General features: G+C 39.9%; 1 protein-coding gene across 1 annotated transcript; it reads right to left on the minus strand.

Moving 5' to 3' along the window:
• Positions 1-829: 829 nt before the first annotated feature.
• Positions 830-15011, minus strand: tmie (transmembrane inner ear). Its single transcript, XM_015956680.3, has 4 exons — positions 14389-15011; positions 9703-9820; positions 4975-5124; positions 830-1116 (listed from the first exon to the last, which is right to left on the minus strand). The coding sequence occupies exons 1-4, from the start codon at positions 14497-14499 to the stop codon at positions 857-859; spliced, it is 639 nt and encodes a 212-aa protein (XP_015812166.3). The 5' UTR covers positions 14500-15011; the 3' UTR covers positions 830-856.
• Positions 15012-17371: the final 2360 nt, after the last annotated feature.

The following is a 17371-nucleotide window of genomic DNA, read 5'->3' on the forward strand; positions in this document are numbered from 1 at the left end:
CCCAGTGAAGCAAATCTTTACTTTCATGAACAAAACCCCATAAAAAATGATTCAGTGAATAAGGAAAGCAGGAAGAAATCTTATTTCTGTTTTTACATTTTTTACTTCAGTTCAACCTATTTACAAGTTTGTGTTTTCATCACATTAAACTTGTATTTTATTTAAAATATCTTCCGCTTTATTCCTTTTTTGAGTTTTGCAATTTTTGGGAAAATAATCATAACACAACATAACAATTACTTAAAAGGTTTTGTATTAAATGCCATTTAAATTATGCTTTTATGGATATATAATCCAGAATATTTAGCTGACATTTATTGTATTCCTCAGCCAAATAGAGAAACCCGTATGACGACTACAGAGAGATCAGTCAGCATCAGAGACGAGAATCAGTCATTAGAAAATAGTATTTGAACACTATTTCTCTTTAATTGAGTATTCTGCTCTGAGTGGAAAATCGTGTCATTTGTTTTGAAAGTAATAAATGATCACAGAGCTTATGGACGGATAATATGTGTTTTTTTTCTCTCTCAAGAATCAGCTGAGCTGATAATTGTAAATCGCTATAAAGACTTCAGCATGCCAGCAGTGTGTGCTGATGCACACCTCACCTCCTCATCATTTATTTCTGGTGTAATGATGTTTTAGAAGACTTATGTTCATCAGTAATTCATAAATAAGACAATAAATCTTTAATTCATGACTTTCAGTCTCTGAATCCAAATTAAAGACAAAAAACAGAATTTTCATATTTATATAGAAGTTTTAATTTTAAATAAATAATTGTACAAATTCTATTTTAGAAAAAAAAAGACAAAGTGTCTGGAATGTTTCTTGTGTAAAATGTAATTTTAGTTCACTTTTGAGACTTCCTGCCTCCGCCTTTACCCCCTCCTTTGCCTCCTGTGTCACCCTTCTTTGCTTTTTCATCTCCTCCTTCCTTCTTGGATGCTCCCGTTTCACCTTTCTCCCCCTTTTTCTTTGCCGGCTCTTCCTTTTCGTTTCCTTTCCCTTCTTTGGCACTCTTGCTCTCTTTCATGCTCTTCTTTTCTCCTTTTTCACTATCCACTTTTCCAGACACTGTTGATACCTCTTCTTTTTCCTCTGCTTTTGCAGCTGTAAGAAAACAAGCAAACAAGCGCCTCATGATTTTTATCTTGAGAGGCGCTATAGAAATTATACTTTCTTCTTCTTCTTCTCCTTCAAACATTTAAAAAAAGAAGGTGATCTTATTATAGTGAAGACATTTTAAAGCTATTTTAAGACCAAAGACAGAAAAAAATGTTAATGTATTTTTAATGTGATTCCGCTAAAGGCATGTGTCTCTTGTGGATGACATGAAAACATACCATATAAGGAAAATGAGCAAAAACTATGGAAAAACAACAAAAAGACAATGGAGATCCAAATCTATCGTTAATGCAAAATAAAATAGACACTTTTCTATATGTGCTTCAGGTTTTGGGGTTAGGGTTCGGTCAAATTCCCATTTCTTTCAAGTCTTGTGACTTTTTCTGTAATAATCTACATTTTCACAACAGCAGGAAGAATTACACTGTAATGTTTAAAGTTTTAAAACTCCAAAACCTGCTTATTCAGTTTGAGTTATTGCATGCTTTACTTTTCTTTTGCCAGTAATAAACTTTTGTTTCTCAAAAACAAAACAAAATAAAATAAAAGTGCCAAGAAACTAAATTTCTAACATAAAAAATCAACTCAGTCTAGTTTTATAATTTTGATAAAACAGTAAAAGTATTCCACATCTTACTTGTCACGTCTTACTGTCTTTTTAGGCAAAGTTGGTGATTTGATTCATCATTCGGTCTTTAAAGGTGGAGCAGAAAATGTTTAGAGCTGCTTCATCGCTACATCAGGTTGGAGCTTGTGTAAAATAGAGATTGGAAAAATGGCGTTTCTTTAAAAAGCTATTTCCATGAGGTTTATGTTTGTGGAACTGAGCTAAAGATCTTAGTACACCCACTTAAACTAATCAGATCAAAACTAACTGCCTTAGTTTGAAGGCTATAATTTTTTAAGTTGACCTAGTTGTTAAGATTTATGTGAAATGTAAATTATTTATGTATCGGACTGGCCACCAGGCTACATTTATAATCCTTCTACAGAATCTGTTGGATAGTTGAAAAGCTTAGAGATTGAACTCCGTTGTAATTAAAAATATATATTTTTGTTAACTTTGGTGTCTGAATCTATAAGACATATGGGGACTAGGAGGTTGACCTGCATCTTAATGAGATACCCTTTTGTCCAAAAGAACACAGTCTGTAACGATTACTAACTTTTATCAGTATCCTACTTCTATAAATTCTTTCAGAATAATTTACAAGTTTGAAGAAGAAAATATCATTTCTATAACACCTCTCAAGATAAAAATCACAAGGCACTTCACAAAAACAAAAATTGTAAAAATATAAAAAAGCATTTAGAAAATGTTTAAAAATCTATTAAAATGAGCAAAAATAGACAATTGTGACTAAAAACAATGTTAAGAAAGAGAGAAAGTGAATAGGAAAGAGGGAAATCAGTGGATCCTGAGGAAGGTGGAATAGGTGGAGAGAGCAGAATAAAGAGAGAGTGGTGAAGAAGGTCATACAAAAGCCAGCTTGAACAAGTGAGTCTTCAGCTGCTTTTTAAAGGAGACCACTGAGTCCACTGATCTCAGGCTCAGGGGGAGAGAGTTCCAGAGTCTGGGGGCCACAGCAGCAAATGATCTGTCACCTTTGGTCTTTAGCCTGGTGCTGCACAACCAGTAGACTTTGATCACTGGACCTCAGGGACCTGCTGGGGGTGTAGGGACTAAGAAGATCACCAATGTAAGATGGTGCTTGTCCATGTAAGGCCCTAGACCAGAGCCAGGATCTTGAAATGAACCCTGAAGTTGACTGGCAGCCAGGGAAGCTGGAGGAGAAGCGGGGTGATGTGGGTGTGTTTGGAGCTAACTTTGGCTGAAGTCCATCGAGTTTTCTGACTTAGACTAGAAAAAATCAGCAGTAAAACATTTTTTTGTTGTTTGTTTTAAAGGAAACTGTCCAAATGCTTGTATTTCAAAAACCTCTTTAATTCATCTAGATGAACTTGTTAGTGCTGCAGGTAACCCTCCTCATTAAGGCTAAACCATTTAGTGCATTTAAAAGTTTTACAGGTTCTCTTTTTTCCTTAATAATCAGCCTGAATATCACATTAAAGTATGCACCACTAATCAATGTGTTGGAAGAACTACTTTTTTTCTTGCTCATTAATTTTTAGGTGCATCATCCACTATAAGTGAGAGCACGGTGTAAAATTGCACATTTTTTTCTCTTCATCGGGTTCTGCTCAAATAATCCAACAAAACCCAGCAGAACTCATTATGTCTGAGGTTCTTGACACAAACATCACCTGATAAAAATAATTCTCACCTTTTCTTGTCTTCAGACATCATACCCCCCTTCTGCTCATTTCCCCGCCATGTGGGTAATTAGTTTTATAGTCAAACAGATGCGCTTTCCCTCCATTGCACATCAGACTAACACTAGAGATTTAAGTAATCTGGATCGTCTCGCAACAGTGGCTTGATTTTATTGTTTTCGTCCTCGTTGTTGAATGCAAATTTTATGCAAAATTATCCTATCAACAGTTCAGTATCATCCCTAATATTTTTCACCGTAATTAATGATTGCATATGGAAATATGAGCAACTAAAGACAGTTCCCAGTTCACACCTGAGACAATTTTAAGCTAAAACAGAAGCAACTGTGCAGTCAATACTTCTTAGAGAAAAGACAGAAGAAAAAGAACATTTGAAATGATGTAAATCTGTGGTGTCAGCAGGAAATTGCTTTATTCAAAGATGAACTCAGGGTTAAGAATGCAGGCAGTAGAAAGACAGTATTTCCCACATTTAGCATTTGTTGCATGCAAGATAGTTTGCATAGATTCTTGTATGTCTCACAATCTTCTGATAAAGTATCTACTAAACTTATCATGCAAATTTAAATTAACAAGAAGAGAATAAAGCCTTTCAAAATGCAAAAACTATAAAGTTAAGCTTCTAAAAATAATATATATTTGTAAATGCAGCACAAATGCAGTCAACAGCTCCAGTAAAAAGTTTGATTTTCTAAGACAAACGCCAAAACCACATTACTAACAAGCAGCATTGGAAATGTTTTTAAATTGGGTCTTTTTCAGCTACAATTTAAAGATTGATGTTCGTGGAACTCTCTCCATTTGCATCCCTGGTGTATTTCAAGAAGGACAAAGGGACTGGATCTGTTTCAGAACAGAACCAAAGTGATAAATGACTGAAAGAGTGATTTCAGAGTGGCAGCAAGTGCATATGCTGTGTTTTACAAAGCAATTTAGCTGACGAAGAGTGTCGGGTGGAAGATAATGGTAGAACAGAAGAAGAAAGAGAGCGTCATCCCGTCTCTGGTAGAGTGATGGAGCTGGACGGTTCCTCGCTGACCCTAACTGACGGAAGGCTGTTAGTGCTTTGGGTTTGGACCTGCTCAGATACCGTCTGAACTGCAGAGGTATCTGCAGAGGTAGCTGGAGGAAGGAAACCAAGAGGAAAGAGAGGAGGAAAAGTTACAGCAGTAAAGAAAGAAGAATCTTACCAAATGTAGTTTGTGAAATGGGAAAGCAAGAAACGTTAGATTTTGGACAAAATGTCCTTAAAATATCATGAGGCAACTTTCATTTACTAAAGTGTTTATTGTAATTTATATATATATATATATATATATATATATATATATATATATATATATATACACACACACACACACATATGTTTATATGAATGTGTGTGTGTGTGTGTGTGTGTGTGTGTGTGTGTGTGTGTGTTTTGAAAACCTCAACTAAGTTGAATATTAAGAAAAAAGACACAAGCAGACATTTTTCTAGTAAAGTTAGAACCTCCAATGTACTTTAGTGTAACTGAAATTTAAACAAACATCAAAGAGAGATACTCACCTCCTGGTATCTCAGTCAGCTCATTCAGCGGTGGCACTGTCTCCAGTGTGTTGGCATATTTTTTGGCAGCCTGTCGCTGTGCATGCCGTGCCTCTATTTCTTTTTTAGTTCTTGGAATTCGACATTTGAATATACAACACAGAGTGATGACTGGAAGAAAGAGGAATAAAAAAGAATAGTTATGATTAAACTCATCTCGACAACATATGATAATCAACTGTGGCCTCCTAATTAGTCGTTAAGATAAACTCAGATTCAAGTCAGTTGTTTGCTTTATAATAAAATCAGATTTAACTGATGAAACTGATGGGTAACTGTGTCTTATTTACATAAAGAAACCAGCCGGTAGCTTGAATTATCCTCAATCCTGATCATGGATGGATGGATGGATGAACAATAGATGGGTGGATGGGTGGATGGATGGATGGATGGATGGATGGATGGATGGATGGATGGATGGATGGATGGATGAAATTCCGGAACTGCGCTGCTCTGGGTGGCTGCATGTTGGAGTAGCTCTGTTGACTATATTTACATGTAGTTAACATATATATAGTTTTGCCATTTCTTGGACATTTTATCATCTAGTTTCTCAAGAAAAACTGTATTTTTTTTGGACATTTTACTTTTCTGTTTCTGGTGCTGTGAAGCTTGGAGGATTTTTACTGCTATTTTTTCACTTTTTGAGCATTTGTTATGATGCGTAACCATGCAACAAGCTGGTTTACAATCGGGAGTAGCTGATTAACATTGGGAAGGCTGAAATAATACCTCAACTGAAGCCACAAATCCCAAATGAGCTAAAACGTAAGAAGCATGGGTGCAGAGCGGGAGCAAAACAAAGACAGAGAAAGAGGAAATTCAAACCATCTCTTCCATCGATCATAATGGGCAATGTGAAATCACTGGCCAGCAAGATGGATGAACTCCAAGCCCTTTCAAGGAATCTGCCAGAGTATTGGCAGTGCAGTGTTATGTGTTTCACTGAGACGTGGCTGCAGGACCATTTCCCAGATTCCAGCGTCTCTCTGCCAGGATTCCTGACTGTACGAGCAGACAGAGATCTGAAGAGGTGCGGGAAAAGAAAAGGAGGTGGAGTGGCAATGCTTGTCAACAACAGATGGTGCCATCCAGGTCATGCGTCAGTGCAATGTTGTCTCTGCAGCCCAGATGTTAAACTCTTGGCAGTAAGTTGTTGCCCATATTATTTGCCAAGAGAGCTCACCAGTGTTGTCTTGGCAACCATTTATATTCCATCTTCAGCCATTGCTGAAAATGCATGTGGTGCCATCAGTTCTGTTGTCGCTAAGCTACAAACCCAGCACCCCAATGCATTTGTGGCTATATCTGGTGATTTTAATCATGCCTCGCTCTCTGCTACTCTTCTAACATTTCAACAGTCTGTCTGCTGCTCCACCAGAGAAAACAAGACATTGGATTTGTGTTATGCAAATGTAAAGAATGCATACATGTCCAAAACAAGACCTCCTCTGGGACAATCAGATCACAATCTTGTTTTTCTCTACTCAGAATACAAACTACTTGTTCAGAGGCAACCTGTGACAAGACAAACTGTGAGAAAATGGTCACAGGACACTGAAGAAGCCCTGCAGAGTTGTTTTGAGACCACAGATTGGATGGCTCTCTGCCAAGGATATGAAGAGGACATCAATGCCATGACTGGATGTGTCACTGACTATATACACTTCTGTGTGGACAATATCATACCCACCAGAACAGTGAGATGCTTTGCTAATAACAAACCCTGGATCACCAGTGAACTGAATAATCTGCTAAATGAGAAAAAAGGGCCTTCAAGGGGGGAGACAGGGAATTATTGAGGACTATACAAGAAGCAACTGAAGATCAAGATCAGACAGCAAGGAGGCATACAGAAAGAAGCTGGAGAACAAACTACAGAGGAACAATATCAGAGATGTCTGGTCAGGGATGAAGAAGATCACAGGCTTCAAGCAGAGGAAGGATTGCACAGATGGCAGCCTGGACACAGGAAATGAACTGAACAAGTTCTTCAATAGGTTCAGTTCAGGAACAAACCCAGCATCCTCCTCGCCTGTCCCCAGCCAATCAGACATCCCATCCTCCTCTGATCCAACATTTTCCTGTCACACACCAGCTCTTTTGTCCTCTAACGCAGTCATGGACTCTTCTGATTCGATAAATTTGTCTTCAACCAAGTCAGGAGATGCTGCTGCCCCATTTACCTCCCCCTCCCACCTATCTGTCTCTAGAAGTCAGGTGAAGAGGCAGCTGGAGAGACTGAACAGGAACAAGGCTGCAGGTCCAGATGGTGTCAGCCCCAGAGTACTGAGGGCCTGTGCAGAGCAGCTCTGTGGGATTCTGCAGCACCTCTTCAACCTCAGCCTGGCCCAGGAGAAGGTTCCAGTCCTGTGGAAGACATCCTGCCTTGTTCCAGTTCCAAAGAAAACTCGCCCATCAGTCAATGATGACTACAGACCGGTTGCCCTGACGTCCCACATCATGAAGGTCCTGGAGAGACTCCTGTTGGTCCACCTGAATAAGCAAACTAGGACATATCAGGACCCGCTGCAGTTTGCTTATCACCATGGAGTTGGAGTTGAAGATGCCATCATCCAGCTGCTTCAACCAGCCCACTGTCATCTGTACAAAGCAGGCAGCACTGTCAGGGTCATGTTCTTTGATTTCTCCAGTGCATTCAACACAATAAAGCCTGATGTACTTTGCCAGAAACTCCAGAAGACACAGGTGGGGGCCTCAACTATCGCCTGGATTAAAGACTACCTGACAAACAGACCACAGTTTGTGAGGCTGAAGAACTGCACATCAAACCAGGCGATCAGTAACATTGGAGCACCACAGGGGACTGTACTCTCACCATTCCTTTTCACCCTGTACACCTCAGACTTCCAGTACAAATCAGAGACCTGTCATCTACAGAAATACTCAGATGACTCTGCAGTTGTCGGGTGTATCAGAGATGAACAGAAAGCTGAGTACAGAGAGCTGGTGGAGCGCTTTGTGGCATGGTGTGGAAACAATCATCTGACCTTGAACGTGAGCAAAACAAAGGAGATGATTTTAGACTTCAGAAGGAACAGGGTGGGGTCAAACACTGTTTCCATCATGGGAGAAGAAGTGGAGGTGGTTGAGGAATACAAATACCTTGGAGTTCACCTGGACAACAGACTGGACTGGAGAAAGAACAGCAAAGCCGTTTACAAGAAGGGGCACAGCAGACTGCACTTCTTGAGGACTCTTAGGTCCTTCGATGTCTGTAGCAAGATGCTGCAGATCTTCTACAAGTCTGTTGTTGAGAGTGTAATCTCTTCAGCCATCGTCTGTTGGGGTAGTAGCACAAGAAGCAGGGACCTGAAAAGGCTCAACGGCCTAATAAAAAAGGCTGGTTCTGTTCTGGGGTCAACTGTGGGACCACTGGAGGAGATAATGCAAGGAATGATTCTCCAGAGAATCAAAAAAATTATGGACAACCCTGAGCATTCTCTTCACAAGACTGTCTGACAACAGATGAGTGTCTTCAGTCAGAGGCTTCTTCAGTTTCGCAGCAACACTGACCGCTACTGGAGATCCTTCCTGCCAACAGCCATTGTAATATACAACAACTCTTTGATGACTTGATTATTATTGTTATTATTATGAGCTGCTACAGCAATCAATTTCCCACTGGGATTAATAAAATATTTTTGAATTGAACTGAATTGAATTGAATTGGATGGATGGATGGATTGATAGATGGATGGATGGATGGATGAATGATAGACACAGACAGACAGACAGACAGACAGACAGACAGAGACAGATAGATGAACAGATGGATGCATGAATGAATGGTGTACTTTTTGATAAACACCTCTTTTTCTTGAACCAAAGGATCGTCCCTAAAACATTTTTCAATTACTATTTTCACTACTTTGTCACAGTCTTTAAATTTTAATGATAAGGTTTTAAATTCCATCAGTTAACGCGTGGCCCTTTTCATGATTCATCATGAAGCACTTTTGTTTTATCTGTTCTTCCATATTTTAGTGATTGGATCAGAGGCGCGATTCATCCTCTAAAACGCTTCACAGATTTGAGAGTGGAGAGCTTTATCTGATTCTTCTACCTTTTCTGAGCTAATACCAACCCCCTGATCAAGATTTTGAATCTTACATTCACAACCCTTGATACTCTGACGGTGTGGGGTTTACCAGGTCTGTCGGGTCAATTAAAAGTTAATAATAATCTCCAGAAAGTGCTTCAAGGTCCCTCTAAGCTCTTTAGACCAGCTCTGATTTGATTCGAAGTATACTTAGCTTTTCTATTGGTTTGTTTGAATTACAATTTACTGACTTTTCTTTTTCTCCTCAAAAAAAAATACCTAAATGTTTTTAGGTTGTTTTAAGTATCTTATATTACATGAAACACTGTAAACTGTGATTTTAACAACTTTTTGCAAAAAAAATTGCATTAAAAATACTACTAATTCCAGCAATATGGAAACCAAATGTCTCGCTGTCTCAAGGTGATTATGCATGAGTGACTCATGACGAGCCTCCGATCTCAGTCTTTTCCCACACAATAACAGTTTTGTACCAGTCAGCAAACTTTGCCAGAGAATCTCTTTTCATTCAAAGACATTTAGTTCTGTATTTTGTCATAAGCTAAATAACGTCTTCATTAAAAGAGGGGCTATACCAACTGGGTGATTCAGTGAGATCTACTTACTGATCGCCAGCACAAACACAGAAAAGATGCCGATGACCTGCCACAACCGCAGCCCCCAGAAAACAACGGTCTCTGAAGTGACGGGGTCTGGCTTCTTTGGAGGATCTGTGGGTAAAAGCTGTAGAGGGAGAAAATGAGAAACTAATCTTGAAAAAGCTAATTCCTTTTCTCACTTATTTATGTGCAGTTTTGCTCATTTTCTGCAACATTGAGTCAGTTGATTCAGTGTAGAAAAGAGATCATTTCAGTGTCTGGCTTGCAACCAATTAATCTTATACTTCAACAATTAAAGACGTGATGTAACAAAATTTCAAAGAAATAGCATTTTCTGTCGGTGCATGGTGGTGCATTTGGTTGCACTGTTGCATTTCAGTAGGTTGCGGGTACAAATCTCAGTTGCTGTATTTCTGTGCAGTTTGCATGTTTGTATGAATGTATGGATCCTTTTTCTGGGTTTTCTGGCTTCCTCCCATAAACCAAAAATGTGCACATCAGGTTAACTGGATAATCTAATTCAGTGATGTCCAGTCCAGGTCCTGGCATGTTTTAGTTGTTTCCCTGCCCCAACACACCTGAGGCACTGACTGAAACAATAATATTAATAAAAATATATCAAACTTACATATTACTTATATATTTTTAGGTCACTCAAAGACGCTTCACAGAAAGACAATAAACACAATGAAACAAAATGTAAAATAATGAACAAAACTGGGGGCATGCTGGGTTAGTATTTGGGGAAGGCCATTTTGAAGAAGTGGGTTTTAAGCAGCGATTTGAAAGACGTGAGAGAGACTGCATTCCTGATGTTTAGTGGGAGAGAGTTCCAAAGTGTGGGGGCAGCGACAGCAAAGGCTCGGTCCTCCGTGGTGCGGCATGCCATTTGAAAGAGGAAAGGAGGTTGGAGTCAGCAGAACGAAGGTGCCGGATAGGAGAATGGCGATGGAGAAGGTGTGTGTATGCATTTGTAGGTGATGAGGAGCAATTTGTAATAGATCTGGTAAATACCTGTTTAGCTTGTCATCAAGCTCTACAGAGACCCGTTAATCATGGACTGATTAAAATCAGGTCTGTTGAAGACGAGCAACCTCTAAAATAAATCATGATGGTGACCCTGCATGTACCATCAGCTTCCAAATACTCTACGGAGGAAAAAGATGTATGAACGGATATCCGTTTGTGTTTTACCCAAATTTGTGTCTTAGCAACAAGACCCAAAGTATAAAAACTTGACCCTATCTAAAGAAACCATTTATTTTTTTAAACAAACAAATAAAAATGTTGTCAGAGCTCTTGTTTTATTCCGGTTCACTTTTCTTTTAATACAGAATTTGCAGTAAATATCCTGTACCGCCACAGCTCAGAGGTTTAGGAACAGTTTGTGGAAAATCAAACCTTTGTGTACTCTATGTTTGTCTTTCTGTTGGATCACAGCAGCAGTTCCCTGGATACAACCATCAATACGATTTATCACTGGCTGCTGTTTATTGATCACTAGATTGGATAATAGCAGGCTGTTGTGGAAACGCTATACGCTGAACCAAGAGGCAATGGCTCTGAAAATGGATACTTATTGTATTTGTTGCATTTTCTGATAAGATGGTTTTGTGATAAAATAGGAGAAAGGGTAGATCAGGAGCTGAGATGCAGGTAAGCTCCAAGGACTGGTGCAGCACTTTACGAGGTAGATCAAACGCACCAGAAAGGTGGCCTTTCCTTGAAAAATAAATGAGTATTTATGCTCCATTTTCTTTTGTGTGTGTTTCATTGAGTTCAAGTAAATATCAGCTTTTAGCACTGGAACAAAATCAGAAAAATGGTGGTTACTGCTCTGTTTCACATTGTTTCTTTCTCTGACTTAAAGGTGTTAAAGCAAATTTTTGGAAAACAAATAATTCAATTTTTTTTCATGCCTCTTAACAACGTTCTAACACAGGGTAGATAAAAATAATTGTGGAGATTGAAAAAATGTTTAACTCATTAACTGCTAGCCATTTCCTGATCAGAAAAGGTCTTCGCTGCCAGCGTTTTGTCAGAGTTTTCACAGTTTTTTTAAGAGCCACAGAATTTTGGGCTCTATGATGATGTCAATGCCAAAACTACCAAAACAAAGAGTGGACTCATCTCTTATCTCAGGAAGAATCTGCGAGCTTTGAGCGTTTTCCATTCTTTCATAATCCGTTGTCGAATTGTGATCGGCATGAGCTTTTCCGATTTGCTCGTTCCGACGCCCACACAGTAAAAAAATGCAAATGACGACAGTTGTCTAAAATCTCAGCCAATAACACGTTTTGGACCAAAAGCAACCATTGGACCATCCGGTAATCGGTCTCGCCAAAGCGTCGCACTTTCGCACTTCCCTGGGTCCTCCACTCATTTCGCACTCGCGTATTTAGCAACAGAACACAACTAGTGTGAGACGTTCTACACTCAATAATATCAGAGAAGGAGAAACAGCCGGCTGCTACCACTTCAACTTTAGGACAAACTACCAGAGTCACAAAAAGTAAAATATCATATGAAGTCACGGACGACAAAAGACATTTGATCCTGTTGTTTAGCATTATCTTGTTTCCTCTGGAAATGTGGGTTTCCAGTTCTGGCAGAAGTGATTCAAAGAAGATAGACGAGGGGAGCAATGTTCAGTGACCATGTTTATGTTGAAAACCTAGCTTGACAACAGATTCGCTATAGCAGCTTTTATAGAGAATTTTGAGATTCTGTGCTTTGATGTTTGCACTAAAATTAGTAAACATTGCAAGAAATTCTACATTGATAGGTGTGACTTTATTTTACTGGTGAACCTTGGAAAAATGTGAATATTTAGCAAAAGTTCATTTATTTCATTAATTCTACTTAGACTGAGAGACCATCTAAAGGCTCCAGGAACCTATTGCAGGTGTTTTGGATTAATTATCTGATTAGGGTGTGACACTTTGAGTCGAGAATATTGAACCTTTTCACAATACTCTAATTGAGATTTAGAATTTTGGGTCACATAGGCTGTAAGCCACAGTCATCACAGTTATAACAAACAAAGGCTTGGAACATCTGGCTTTGCTTGTAATGAGTTTATCTCATAGATTAGTTACACTTTTTTATTTGAATTACTGAAATAAATTAACTTTTGCACGATGATCTAATTTTTGGAGTTTCACATGAAATTATGGTAAATGGCCTGTATTTGTATGGCTCCTCCTCAGGGTTCTACAACCCCCCCCCAAGGCGCTTTACAACACAATCAGTCATTCACCTATTCACACGTTGGTGGGGATGAGCTACTATGCAAGGCTGGCCGAGCACTGGCACCACCGGTCCCTCAGACCACCAGCCATTAATGAGAAATAAATACAGATTTTGTTTTATTTCCAGCAAAACATTCATGTTTTTTGTGCTGGAGCAAAAGAAGGATCCACAAAAAATAACTTAAAAAGATTCCGACTGCAAACACGCATTTAAAGAAACTTTGTTTTTTTCCAAGATTCAGTAGATATGGCAAAAAAGAAACTAATTCAAAAACAGCTAATATTCATGATCGGTTTTAGACTACTTAACACACCTGATGTTTGCATCTCATTATGTTCGTACACACAAAGGAGTATTTTAAAATATTTATTTATTGTTTAGCCGTTTTTTTAGACCTGACTTCATCAATGCACGTGTCTCAGTACAAGACGTTATAAAACACCTACACACATGCCTACACCTAGTGCTTGTGGGTCATCTCTTCTAGTGCAATTAATAATCAAGGTTAAAAACTTCAGTTTTTCTTTTGGTGGAGCAAAAACCACAGAGACTGAAAGACATGATGACCTCAAACTTCAAACTATTGTATTTACCTAAAAAAATCAGAATTCTCATTCCAAATAGACTTTTGACTAGTTAGTTGGTTTTTGGACCTCCAAGGATAGTTTTGATTACCTCCTTTTATCTAAGAATTTTTGTTTTAACCTTCTGGAGACTGTTCACGAGAAATTCAAGGTTATGATCTCCAGATCAACCTTCCAGTTTAAAGGACAATTCCAAAGATGTATTCTGTTTAAAACTACTTTATTTCAAATGTATGAAATATTTGTGATTTTTCTGTGTTAATATGCAATCCAATGAGCATGAGGTTATTTAGTCAATTTGGTTAAAGCTGTAAGTGCATCATGAGGGCAGGTAGAAGGGGTGGGTTAGGAGATTATGGTATTTTCTGCCATCAATTTCAATTTCAATAAATAAAAAAAGACAATGTAATATTACTTGTTCTCTGACTAATAAAACAATATTTCAACCCAGTCTATTTAGTAAATATTTTACCAGCTTTTCATACCCAGTCTCACTCACTTCATGACATAACCAGAATTCCACCAAAAGCGCAGATTTTCTGAACCAAAACATTACCACTGAGCTTCTTTTAAAGCCAGTTAGTCTGGAATGTATTTCTTTCTTTCTGCTGAGCCCAAATGCTGAACAGCTGCCAGTTACACGGCTACATTTGTAAGCCTTTAGCCAGCCCACATCCATCAGGTCTGAACACCGATCCACTCAGTCCTGTAAGCCAAGTAACAACCCTAGCCACCAATCAAATGACATCAATTCATGCAGGTCATATATTAGACAGCAAAGGCAGAAATCGTTTAGGTTACTTTTGTGGGATAAAAAAAGCCCAAAAGAGGATTTGGTGCATTATCAGGCTCTTACCGCTGGATCCGGGACCTGGGAGACCACGGAGGACAGGCACTGAGACAGCAGCACTGCTCCCCAGCCCCGCAGAAGGAGCTGAGGTGGGCACACTGGCTGTTCCCCAACCATTCTCTCCCCTTCTGTCTCCCTGCAGCCACCCTGACTCCTCTTCCCTTATCCTTTTTGCTGTCTGCTTCTTCCTCTGTCTGCCCACCTGCCTCCACTGGCGCCGTTTACAGGACAGGACCAATAATGGCCACTAAAGTTGATTGACTGTGAAGGCTATCTACAGTTGTCTGTTCCTCTGCCCCCTGTATCTGTTGCTTTTGTACCTAAAACACAACAAATAATTCCTCCATCCTAAAGACAAACACACACACACACAGACACACAGAAAGTCACCACTGCAGCCAGTTGAAAAATGCTCCAGTATAAAGGAGGGAGCCAGCCTTGCAGTTAGGGTCCATTAATTAATTAGCAGACCTGGTGTAGTTTACAGCCAGCTCATCCACCAATGGACAGGCAGTTAACTAACAGAGGGGGGATGGGTGGTGCAGTTGACCATGATGAGGTTGGCCTGTGCAGGGATGGTGGAGCAAATGGCTTTGCGTCATCCTCTTTATTACCTCAGAAGCCGGCCGTGTGAAATTCTGTCCATGCACAGCAGTAAAATACGATAAAGGCAAGCTGGTGCTGACTCTGATGTTTTCAAAAAGAGAAATAAAAGAGAAGTAAAGGAGAAAGTGCTGTGCTGCAGCAATCACTCGTTTTCCACACAGGGATTTCCATGTTTCCTGAGGAAAAGTCTTGTTGGGATGTTTTTAATGAACAAATATCATTAATAGAAAATAATGACTGGAAATACAGATGGAAATTATATACGACACCAGCCACTTGGGCCAGCTGCTCCGAGGGACTCCTTAAGAAATTCCCAGGCCAGCTGAGAAACTTATGGGCCATTCCCATCTGTACCGGGTCGGCCCGGGCCGGGTAGCGTAGGTTGTTTACATATCTGGGTGGCCTGGTATTTTTCCGGGCCAACCAAGGCTCATTCTCAGCCCTCTTCTCGAGGGGGTCTGCTTCAGGCCGACCAGGGCCAACACACCCACTGCTGACAGCAAATGCACACCTTCCATTAGAGCAAGCCTCTGATTGGTGGGTAGAATCAGCCCACATGGCCTTAAGGCAAGGATGTGTGGAATCAACCGGGCCAGGCTGGGACCGACTGGGGCTACCCGGTCCGGGCCGAACCGGTACAGATGGGAATGGCCCAATAGTCCCTCCAGCATGTCCTTGGTCTTCCTTTAGGATTCCTTCTGGTTAGACGTGCCCTGAAAACCTCACCAGGGAGGCATCCAAGAGGCATCCTATCCAGATGCCCGAGCCACCTCAACTGGTTCCTCTCGATGTGGAGGAGCAGCGGAGCCCAGACACCCTGCGGAGAAAACTCACTTTGGCCACGTCTAACGCCCAGCCTGCTGGTGGTGGTCGGAGGGACCGGTGGCACCTGTGCTCAGCAGCCTCACCTTTGTCAGTGTCCCCCAGGGCAGCTGTGGCTACATCAGCTCATCCCTATACCAGGGTGTGAACATGTGTATGAATGGATGCATGATACACTAATGTAAAGCACTTTGGACTCATCAACCTCTGAAAGGCGCTATACAAGTGCGGGTCATTTATCATTTATCTTGATGCAAATATCTAAAATATTTAATGATAAAATGTAACATTTTTCAAATATCTAATAGAATTTGAGGAATTCTCACAAGAAAGTGACGGATTTGAATTGATTTTGGTCACTGAAAACCATTAAAACCTCAAAACCTACAGACCTTTATAAGGAGTCGTGAGTTGCCTTTTGGAGTTTTAGAAATTTGTGTCAGTCACTCCTGGTGGCTGCCTGGTGGGGTCTGGATCCCTGTTATTGAACACTCATATAGAGAAACCTTACATATACAAGCGTGTGTACACACACAGGTGCTCACATGGTGCTCTCACAAGGATGGACTTGGGCATTTTCAACACATCACCTGTGTGGTGGCTGTGGTTGGCACTAAATGCACCATGAATTATTATTGTATGTTTCTCAGCAAAATGTGTTACTTTTGTATATCCTCATGTTGTTGAAGCAGTGATATTTTGGTTATGTTGTATTTTTTGTGTCCTTTTTCCCCTCTCTTTCTTACAGAATTTTGTTGATCATTTATTGTTTATTTTTATGAATCCCCTCCCCCACCTCCTACTTCTGTCTCCCCTTTTCTCTTACACTTCAGTCTCCGTGTCTGTTGGTATAAAAAATAAAATTATATATATATATATATATATATATATATATATATTTCTAATAAAGTTTTGGTATCAGGCGTGGCATTGTAGATGATCTATACCGCTCCACCTGTAAGACAAAAACTGTAAGGCTTGCCTTCAATATTCAGACATCAATTCTGATTGCCTCACAGCCAGGACACATTAAATAAATAAATAAATGTGTCTGAGCTGTAGGTGGAAGGTCAAGGACTAAAAAGGCTGTAGTGTACGGTTTGTGTTCTGCATCGAAACCACTTGAAGACCTCTTGTTAGATCGGAGCGGTGTCACCATGGAAACAACGCCTTCATCTGCAAGAAAGAGTTTTCTGCATCCATCTGACATTTGCTGACTCTTCCTGCTTGAAGCAAAAAGCTCTAAAGAAAAGTTCTGGCTGTTATTTTTGACATTTCTCTAATCATCAAGTGAAATTTTTAACAGTTAAAAAAAGCTTTAGGTTTTCGTTTTGAATTTGATGGCTTCCTTATAACTGAATTATTTCTTGACCAAATCCCGAGAGGGAAATCTGGCTCGGTGTGTTCAGCTGCCGTTGGCTCGGCTTGGCTCCAGCTGGGTCTGTTTGACTTTTACTGCTGAGCCCTCAGCAAGAGGCTGATTTACTGTTGTCACTGTAAACTGCTGCCTGCTGCATATTAAAAATAACATAGATAAGACATGGGGTAATGAGGATGCCAA

This window comes from Nothobranchius furzeri, chromosome 11 (assembly GCF_043380555.1).
Source record: "Nothobranchius furzeri strain GRZ-AD chromosome 11, NfurGRZ-RIMD1, whole genome shotgun sequence".
NCBI lineage: Eukaryota > Metazoa > Chordata > Actinopteri > Cyprinodontiformes > Nothobranchiidae > Nothobranchius > Nothobranchius furzeri.